At 37.8% G+C, this 10,271-nt stretch overlaps 1 protein-coding gene across 1 annotated transcript; it reads left to right on the forward strand.

Annotated features, from left to right (window-relative positions):
- Positions 1-3,828: 3,828 nt before the first annotated feature.
- Positions 3,829-8,833, forward strand: LOC133859556 (protein GAMETE EXPRESSED 3). Its single transcript, XM_062294986.1, has 10 exons — positions 3,829-3,940; positions 4,184-4,371; positions 4,615-4,938; positions 5,297-5,543; positions 6,464-6,748; positions 6,851-6,937; positions 7,662-7,694; positions 7,770-7,829; positions 7,911-8,053; positions 8,294-8,833. The coding sequence occupies exons 1-10, from the start codon at positions 3,829-3,831 to the stop codon at positions 8,831-8,833; spliced, it is 2,019 nt and encodes a 672-aa protein (XP_062150970.1).
- The last annotated feature ends 1,438 nt before the right edge of the window (positions 8,834-10,271 follow it).

Raw genomic sequence — 10,271 nt, forward strand, 5'->3', positions numbered from 1 at the left:
ATGTATTATATATTGTAACTTCCTCAACTTTATTTATTAAGAAAATAAGTAGGAGAGTTACGAGGACCCCTTGATCAAAGGGCAATGTAGCAAAATAAAGTGTCTGTCACTTATTAATTCTCAACAATAAGTAAGATAGCCACACCTCTACAAAAGCTAAACACTTGTTTTATCAAAATATTCTTAAAACAATAACATAGATATATAAAAAGACACTACAAAAAATGCTGCAATTCGCCGCGTGTCTACAGTAGCGGTTACAAAAAATGCTGCATAAATATACGTGGCCAACTGTTTCTAATTTTCCCCCTCCCCCTTTAACTTTTAATTTCCTCCCTCTTTTTTTTTTCCATTTCTCCGCCCTTTATCTTTTCATTTCCGCCTCTCTCTTTTTCATTTCCCCACACCCCTTTGACTTTTCTTTTCATTCTCCTCTTCTTTTTTCTTCCTTCTTTCCCTTTTTTCACTATCTTTCTCCTTTTTTTCTTCATTTTCTTCACACAATCACAGATAGGGAAATGGAAGAGGGAGACCGAGAGAGCTGGAGAGAGAGATTCTGAGATAGATCCGGCAAATGACGACGGAGCTAGAGTCTGGAGGGTTACGGCCAGAGAGGTTGAGCTTGTGGTCGACTAATTCTCAGAGATGGAGGAGATCCGGCCGACTCACGCTCGCCGGCCGGTTTTTGGTTTTTTGTTGTTGGTTTTTCTTTTCCTGCTTTCCCTTTTTCCCAAGCTCGCCGTTCCTTCTTCTCCTCCTTTTTTTCTTTTTCTTTTTCTTTTTCTTTTTCTTTTTTTTTCTTTTTTTTTTTTTTTTTTTTTTTTTTCTCTTCACATAGAGGGAGATGGAAGAGGGAGATCGATCGGAGAACTAGAGCGATTCTGAGATAGATCCGTGTCGACGACGGCGCTAGAGTCCGGAGGATCACTTCCAAAGATGTAGAGATCGAGATCGACCGATTCTCAGAGATGGAGGAAATCCGACTAACTCACGCTCGCCAGCCGGATTTTGAATCTAATTTAGAGTTTTTCTTGTTTTGGTTTGATGATTTCCGGCGAGTGGTTGAGTGGGCGACTAGGTTTTTGTTGTTTAGGTTTAATGGCCGGCGATTGGTTTTTATTTTCTTTTTCTGGTTTGATTTCTGGTGACTGAGTTGTTGTAGTTTTGGTGATTCTTGGATTTTGTTGGTAATTTTTTGGTGTTTTGTTGGTAATTTTTTGGTAATGCAGTCGACGGAGGATTTTTGTGGGATTTTTTTTTCTTTTCCCTTTTTTTTAAAAAAAAAAAAAAACAAAAATGAAGCAGTTAGCCACGTGTATTTAGTACACGCGGCAAACAGTTAACCGCATGTACTAAATACACGTGGCTAACTATCAGCCGTGTGTACTATAATACATGTGGCACAGTGGCCACGTGTATTGTGGTACATGCGGTAAAATGTATATTTAGTAACAACCGGATCTAATACGAGTCTCACACGTGACCATTTACACGTGACAAATTGGTCGCCACGTGTATTATGTCCGTACACGTGACGAAATGCAAGTGGCAAAATGCTATTTATTTTTGTAATGAGAGTTGTAAGTTAAGAAGTGTTTTGGGTTCTGAGATGTTTATTAATGTATTTATCTTAAGAGTAGAAATCAAAAGATAGAAAACATAGGCATTAACAGACACGACCATGATTGTTGTAATTGAAAACCTATTAAAATCACATAAAAATCTAGGAACTAAATATGATTTGTTCCTTAAAAAAATATAGCTTCTATTTTGTTCGTTTGAAATTTAATTTCTTTGGTTAATGATCTCAATATATTAGTCGGGCATGCATAATTTGAATACAAGTAAATGCAAGATTTCCAAATGAGTAAAGCAATATTTTTTTTATTTTTTATTTTTGGATGAATTAAAAATTTATAAAGCAAACTCAACAATACAAGAATAACTCTCCAGTGAAGACTGGAACAATTCCTCACAAAACAGGAAAACAACACCTAAACACAACTTACATAATTTTTTTTTAAACAACGAAGTTTTGTGCCGCTGCAGTGGTGGACGTTTTCCGTTTTTTTTTTTTTTTTTTATTTTTGTTTTTTTTTAAAAAAAAACAACGAAATTTTGTGTCGCTGCAGTAGTGAACGTGTTTTTTTTCTTTTTTTTTGGCTTTTAATCTTGTTTTCTTTGGTCTTTGGTCAATGAAGGAAATATAGAAGGAGGAGATATTTTTTTTTATATGACTTGAAGTCAAGTACACCCGGTAAAAGTCAAATTGTTTTGTGTCACCGCTACCGCCACCTCCATTGTCACCACTCCCGTCACCTCCACTACCACCACCACGGCTAAGGCCACAGCCACGGCGACCGCCACTGCCATCATGATGTCATCCTCATTAAGTACACGCGTAATTGCTAGTGCAGCCCTTTGGAAAAGAAATATTTGGATTCCATAATGATGGTGCACGTTGCTTTGATATGGTAGCTAGTATTAATTTGATATATATTGTTAGTATTAATGGTGAAGAACATATAACTTGGTTCTATATGCGAGAAATTAGTGATGGCTTCTGCCTTCTGCTGTTAGAGTTGTATGTGTTTTTCCTTTCCTTGCTGTAAAACTATCTACTTTGATGTCATATTTGCACAATAAAAGTGGGCTCACGAAAACTCTATCAAGTCTATTATTTGCTCATGCGCGCATGCATGTGATATTGGACTTCCACTCATCTCTTTCTTAGCCTCTTTTTTTTCTTTCTAAGTCAGATTTTTAGAGGCAAAAAGGCCACTCATGGGAATACAAAGAAAGCCTAATTCTCAATTGATATTTCGCTCGCCAAAAGAAAAGAAAAGAAAAAAAGAAAAAGATTTGTAGTATTACCAAGATAACTGGAATTTCCAACAAATAAAAACCCTAATGAACCTAGAAAAAGGATAAAGGCCCGGCCCCTCCAAATTTTTTTAAAAAGGGTTACAATAATTTATTCAAATGTGAGTTTGAAATAGAAAAAATCAATCGTTGTATTTGTATGTCCATTTGAAACTCACATTGAATATGAAATTTCAAACATTTTGGAAGCAGAATTTTGCCAAAGACAGCAGCAACTAAGAGTCCCGAAAGTCATGCAGCAGAAAATTATGAACCAACAAATTCTGCAGATCACATGGATATATAATGCAGATGGGGAGGATAAAAAACGGGTTCTACCCAAAATCCATCAACCCATAATCATGGCTCAACCGTAACACCCAAACGTGAATCACAAATCCAACAATCAGCAAACCAAAACCCATTTCATATTTCAATAACCCAAAAGAATCAAGAGAAATTGTTAGGATTACCTTTGATAATTTCATGCTTGAAACTTAGGAAAAATCACCGGAAAACTCTTCTAAATCACCCACCGGAAGGTCATCAACGGAACAGTCCACCAGTTGCCAGAATCTGCCCTGAAAAAGAACATAACAGAAAGAAAGAGAGGGAGAGGGAGCGTCTGGAGAAAGATATATATGATCCGCCGGTCTATCTTCATTCCCGCCACGTACTGAGCGGTTGAGAGCCGTTATTGTTTCAAATCACCCGAAGCCCAAACAGTCACACCCGCATAAACTTCACCACATATACAAAATTGAAATTCACTCACACTGGGGTTTTCTCAGAAGAAGCCCTCTCTGGTTTCCTGGAAAAAGAAGCAAATAAATCATCTCGACCAAGGCCAAGAAGGAACACACATCCCACACATACATACGTAACATACACATTGAAATCACTTGAACATACAGAGTTGGGAAAACCTCTTTTCCCTCTTGGAAATTCTCTCTGCATTCTCTTGCAATGCTGATGATCCAACTATTTCTGTTCTTGCCCCTGCTTTTCCTATCGGCTTCCACCACTTCCCAGTCCACGGAATTCCAGAAATTCCCTGGGAATCCTCGCTTTCTTTCAGGTTTCTCCCTCTCTCTCTCTCTCACACACACACACACACGCCCACAGACAAGAATTAGATTTACAGAATTTTAGAAGGAACCCATTTGATTATATTGAAGAAGAATAATGGGTTTTAATTTTCTGATCAAGTTTTTCAAGTTTAATGGGTGTACAAGACTTGGTTGAATTTTGGTAGTTTTTTCCTCTTTCCCGTTTTGTTTCTTTTTCTTCTAATTTTCCAACGTGATGATTTGTATTTTAGCAGAAGAGCCTTCTAGAACTGCTGGTATTAGGCTTTCGAAACCTTTAATTGGAGAAGATGGGAGAATTTATGCTTGTTCTGAGAAAAATTTGCTTGCATTTGAAAGTAACGGCACCATTGCTTGGACCGTACCTTTAGGCTATGCATGCAATGCTGGTATGGCTCCAGTTCATGGTGGTCAAGGAAAGGTACACGATTATCTTGGTTTTATTTTTTTATTTTTTTAGTTGCTGAATTTTCTGTAGGTTTGTAGCCGTTTAGACGGAAACGATCAGTAGAAAATTTACAATCAAAAGATGGAATATAAAAGTAGTAGGGAGAAAACAACTCAATCCCACTTATCCCAGAGTGAATTAAATCAAATTTTTTGGGCCCAATAATGCATTTTGTGCACCTTTCTATGGTCGTTAATTCTTGCAACGCATTTCCAGATATATCTGGTGGCAGAAAACAGAGTAGTGAAGATCACATTTTTGGATATTGGAACTTCAGAACCTGCTGCAGAAGTTTTCTTCAGCCAAGTACCAGGTGAAGAGGTTGAAATTGTTGGGCTCTCAGTAAGCACGCTGAGCTCATCTGTATTTATCAATATGAAGAATCGAGGACTCTTTGCATACACGACGCGTGGGCAACTGCTCTGGAGTGCTGGACCTGTGCTTTACCGACTTGGCTTCCGTCAAGGCTGCAGAAAAAATGTAACAGATTGTTTCTTTACTTCAGTGCCAATGGTTGATCAATGCGAAGCTAGTATATATGTAAGGTCTGCTCATCCTTTCCTTCATTCTTCTCTCACATTTTGGCAATAACTATTAGATACATGATTTCTTTAAGACTTTGGCTCAAGTGGTGAAGGCTTTCAACCTGTGGCATTTCCATCGGGTCTAAGGTTTGAATCTCTTGCAAACAGTTTATTGAGACCATGCCCTTGGCGAAGCCAACTTTAACCTGATCCGTGTGAGGGGCGCCTTGCACGGGTCCATGGTTTACCCTTTCGAGTATATATATGAAGTGGCTCGGCCTTGAAGAGTTTCCCCCAAAAAAAAAAAAAAAAATTCTCTCTTTTGGTATACACTTTGAAGCTTATGGACTTGTGTCACTGTTATGCAATGGCAGATTTCAAATACTGAAGGAGAATTATATTCTTTGTCTGTTCGAAGTCCTTACTTCAAATGGATCCAGGATTTCAGTTCACTGGACAAAATTTTCACCATCACACCGGGAAACAACGGCCGTTTGTTTATCACTGTACCAATCAGGGCCCTCGTGCTGGCACTAGATGTTTCTTCGGGTACTGTTTTGTGGCAGAGAAGTATTGGTCCATTGAGTGCAGCAGAATGTGCACCAGTTGTGGATTCTAATGGTAACTAAATATTACTGAAGCCTTGAATCCCATTGCCTTCCATATGAACATTCTCTTTTGAAGTACACAATATTTTACAATATAAGGCAGCTTTTTATGGCTGTGATACGTGATCAAATTGTAGAAATATATAATAGGCCAGGATATATGAAAGAGAAAGAAAAGAGAACGGAAGCAGAGAGAAGAAAAGAAGACCGGTGAAGATCGTTAAGACCATATCTTGAAAATATTGATGTATATAACAAAACCGTATTACAATGAGTGATATTTATAAAGGGATTAGGAGTAGTGAACAAGAAAATCCTAGACTAAATAAGGAAGAGAATAGACTTACAAGGAAATAGAATAGAGGCCCAAAATAGAGAATATTTTAAATATTCTAACATTATTGATTTGATACAGGAGAAATGCTATTTCATATTCTGCAGTACATCTTTCATCTACTTTCTGTTCAAATCAAGTATTGAACCTGTAGAACCCACATGTTGATCCTACATATATAATAGTTGATTTGAAAAAAATATGAATTAAGATGGATGGGAGTATTTACCACAAAATATGAAATAGCATTTCTCTTTGATATAGATTCTACCTCATGCTTCTCCAGCTTTGGTTCTTCTCATTCTAATTTTTAAGGTCTTAATTTCTTGATGGCTATTAATGCAAGAATATTATAATGTTAAATTTTTAGCCTTAGTTGCCCACTGATATATAGCATGTTCCCTCCTTTTTCTCCTACTTTTACTATGCACTTTATGCTCTTAATTTTGCTTACCACAAAACTGGCAGTGAAATTTCTGCAATTGATTTGGTTTTTTCTCCAGAATTTGTGGTTTGTTAAAATAAACATAATCAGTCTTCTGTTACTTTTTTCTTTTCTTCTTCTTGGTGGTTGTAATTGCTAAGATCTTCTTTACCAGGTTGGATATCTATTGGTTCACTGGATGGGTTCCTTTACTCATTTTCACCAACTGGGATGCTTAGGAAATTTTCAAAAGCAGATACGGTGGATTTTGTTGTTCAAGTTGGTCCAGTGCTTGACTGCTCTGGCTATGCAGTTTATCTTTCTCAGACAGAGATGGAGGGAAAGATTAGCCGCTCACTTGGTGAATATACTTATGTCTCAGCAATGCGACCAAAAAATGTAATCTTCACCTTGTTGGTTCCAGCAACTGGGTCCATCTATTGGTCTGAGAGCTCTGCTGGTAATTTTAGTTTTGAGTATCTTCATTGTGTGAACTGGTTTCCTTCCAAGTAGGATGTTTATAGATTCACATACTCAATATGCTTTCAGTGGAATTTATCAGGTCAGTTCTTATCCTTATTGTCTGAGAGTGATCTGCGCCAGTTTGTACTCGATGAGGGGATCCTGCTTGCTTTCTTCGCTGTTTCAAGTGAGATTCTACCAATAAAGCACATATAATAATTGAAAAATGCTACACGAACTCTCTCTTTTACACTCTCAAGTGCTTACTTCTTAACGTGACAGTTACAGAAAAAAGAATAAACATATGAGATTTTAAAAACGTTGTAGTGGAAAGCTAACGTAGAGTAAGCATTTGGGAGCGTTAAAGAGGAAGTTCGTGTAGCATTTCTCGTAATAATTACATTTGAGTACACTGGGATACAAATTTATATGGCTTGGGAAAGGATTAATGCTTAGTTGAATGAAGCACAATTTATGTCAATTATACCATAGGAGGGATCCTGGACTCTTATGGAACTTTCAAAAAGAATTTAACCTTTATGAATAAATTGCAAAATTGGAAGTTAAAAGAATATCTCATTATGATTATCTGTCCACCATAAGACTTTGGTTGGTTGCAACATGAACTCGTTTACTAATGCTTTTAAGGACTGCTTTTTGCTCTTTAGTAAAAAATCAAAAGTATTTTCAAACAACTCAACACATAAAACACTAACGAAACCCTTAAAACTATTTTCACCCCTATCTCACGTCACAACCAAAAAGCAAAGAACACTCTTTAAAAATCATTATCACACGAGTTCCAAGCCCCTGAGAGGATGCATGCTCAAACAAGGCTTTTCTGAACCTTTTACACCTTTCTGAGTTTTGGTGTACTTGTACTCACATCTTGATTATTGTAATTGTTGCAGAGATGGGCAACCCACTGCAATGTCGTACCAAACGTAATCATTCTTGCTTTAGTATTACCCTCTTTCAGTTCATACTGTAAAGTGTATCTAATTTGTATTCATGACCAGGCCAGAAGATTACATCCAGCTGCTCCCAAGCAAGCCCCAAGCATCTCACCATCTACACAGGTAAGTTGTAACCTCCTCTGCTTATGTTGAAGAGAATCACGGAGTGTTATGTGCTGCCAGTACTGTTATAATTTGTTTCAGGTAATGAAAGAGCAATAATGTTGTTCCTGCTATTTGAATCTGCTGCTTTGATCATACTAGCTGGGCTTGTACGATTCTGTTGTATATTTTGGAGGAAAAAGAAGCTTCAAGGTCAAGACCTTGGAAGTTTCCTAGAAAAGAGGGTAAGCTTTGGATCCTTGCACACTTTTTCTTTCTTTAATGACATGGAACCCTTCAAGGCATGGTATGGCCCATCCCTATTGAGTAAACCCCGGATATACGACCCCATCTGCAAGAACTGTGTGTGTCGGTTGAGTGAGAACTCGCGGGCACTTCTCTTGATTGATTGCCTTCAAAAGAAAGCTTAGAAATCATTTACCTTCAATACCCTGACAATATTCATTATCTTTTTGGCCATTCAGCGTTCTCTCCAGCTCAAAAAGAAAGCATTTGATAGGACAATCACGGAGCTTGAGAGGAAAGCAGCAGAGGAGGCAGTGGCCAATGAAGTTCTTGAGAAGTTGGGCGATATGGTACGAGAAAGGAAAGGCATAGAGAGAAAGCTATCCACAACCTACAGCTTGGGCAGGGACAGGTCGGGCTCAAAGTCAAAATCTCTGCTCCCAATTCATGATGAGAAAACAAGGAGCTACTCTTTTCAAGGTGAAAAGAAAGAAAGTGTGACAATTTTCCACACGCTAAGTGATACGTCTTCTAAAGAAAGCAGCAGCAGCGAGAAAGAGACCAGCTTGGGTTTTCATGAAGAGCAATCAGCAGCCAAGGCAAAAGCAAAGGCAAAGGCACCCATTGAAGCAGAGACTTCAAGCAATGATGGGACTTTCGAAAGAGACCTTCGGGGAAGTCCATCAGAGACCACATCAAGTTCAGGAGGAGTCGAATTCGTGCAAACTGATAGCAGATTAAGGTTAACGAGAAGAAAGACCTTGTCTTCAACTAATTAGAAACTGGATTAGTGATCATATTAACAATGCTAACCATGCAGTTCTGCGAATATATATATATTCACATATGACATATGAGAAATGATCAGATGAACATGAACTCCCTATAGTCGCAGCACCCAAAATCACCTCCTAGAGAAAACCCTCAAATTTGTTCTTGAACAAAAACCTTTGTTTTACTTCCATGTGAAAAGTAAGACGGTCAAAAGAAAAAGGAAAAAAAGGCCATGTATCCCCTCGAACTATTATCGATTGTCAATATCTTTCAAAATTAAAGATTTTCTAAAATTCTAAAACAAAAAAGTAAGAGAGTTGGAATAAGGGGTAGTCGACTTTGAGCAAACGGTGGCTAAACCGCCTCAAGGCCATGGGATGGCTCAGCCATCCCCTGACCAACTTGGGTTAAGTAGCTATTCTTTATATCAAAGGTTAAATACTTTTTGAATGCGTATGATTTGCTTTGGTATTACCCTCAAAAGTATTACAAAAAAGTACTTTAGAACATCTTATAAATGCAATTGGTCCTTTCGTCAAAAAACTTATCAGCATGCCACATCAAAGCTTATCACAGCTCAATAAGTGTCTCATGCACGTTATTCTAGAACTACAATAGCATTATTTAAAAATAATTAATTCTTTTTTAATCAAAAAAAAATACACACACAACCGACATTGGAGATTCCACCCCTAACTGGGTGGCAAAGAACCCACCTCGGGAGTGGAATATCTCTCGCAGGGTTGCTGAATGAAGTCATGAAGATCCATGCACCCTTGGGGAGTTGGGGTAGGTCAACCTGGCCACCCAACGAAGCGTGCACCCACCCTAGGTGCGATCCCACCCTGTGACCCACCTGCTGGGAGGATCTCTTCCTACGACCCATTCCGGGGGTTCTTCGCCACCTGCATGGGGTGAAATTTTTACCGCCTCTCATGCTATGCATTAGTTTTTTAAAGATTTGCCGTTAAATTTTTGGACAAAACATATACGGGGAACCAACTGTATTTTTTTTAACATGTTCACACAAGAGGGGAATGGAGTATTCAAACTAGTGACCTCCACTTTATGAGGAGTGGTTCACAGCCGATTGAGCTAGCCATTGAGAATTAGAACCAACTGTATTTATAAAATCTCCACATATATCATTTATAATATAATTATAAACCAAAGTATCTATTTAATACCGAAGCAATTAAACCACCTATGCAAACAAATATTTAACCCTTATAATAAAAAGTGTACGAAACAATTGAACGACGAATAAAAAAAAATGCCACTTATATATATATAAAAATTTAAAAAAAAAAAAAAAATACACTCTAAGTTCAATGAATCTCTACCAAAAATGTAAAGAAAAAGGACGGACAAGAGGGCATTTTGGTCATAGGAACTACAGAAAAGCGACCCCACCAAGAGATAATGATGATCACTGCTAATTCT

This window comes from Alnus glutinosa, chromosome 2 (genome assembly GCF_958979055.1).
Source record: "Alnus glutinosa chromosome 2, dhAlnGlut1.1, whole genome shotgun sequence".
NCBI lineage: Eukaryota > Viridiplantae > Streptophyta > Magnoliopsida > Fagales > Betulaceae > Alnus > Alnus glutinosa.

Excerpts from the sequence above, each read along its gene's own strand:
- LOC133859556 (XM_062294986.1), top strand. The coding sequence starts at position 3,829 with ATGCTGATGATCCAACTATTTCTGTTCTTGCCCCTGCTTTTCCTATCG. Across the intron at positions 4,372-4,614 it reads TTCATGGTGGTCAAGGAAAG|ATATATCTGGTGGCAGAAAA; the intron begins GTACACGATTAT and ends ACGCATTTCCAG. Across the intron at positions 7,830-7,910 it reads GCATCTCACCATCTACACAG|GTAATGAAAGAGCAATAATG; the intron begins GTAAGTTGTAAC and ends AATTTGTTTCAG.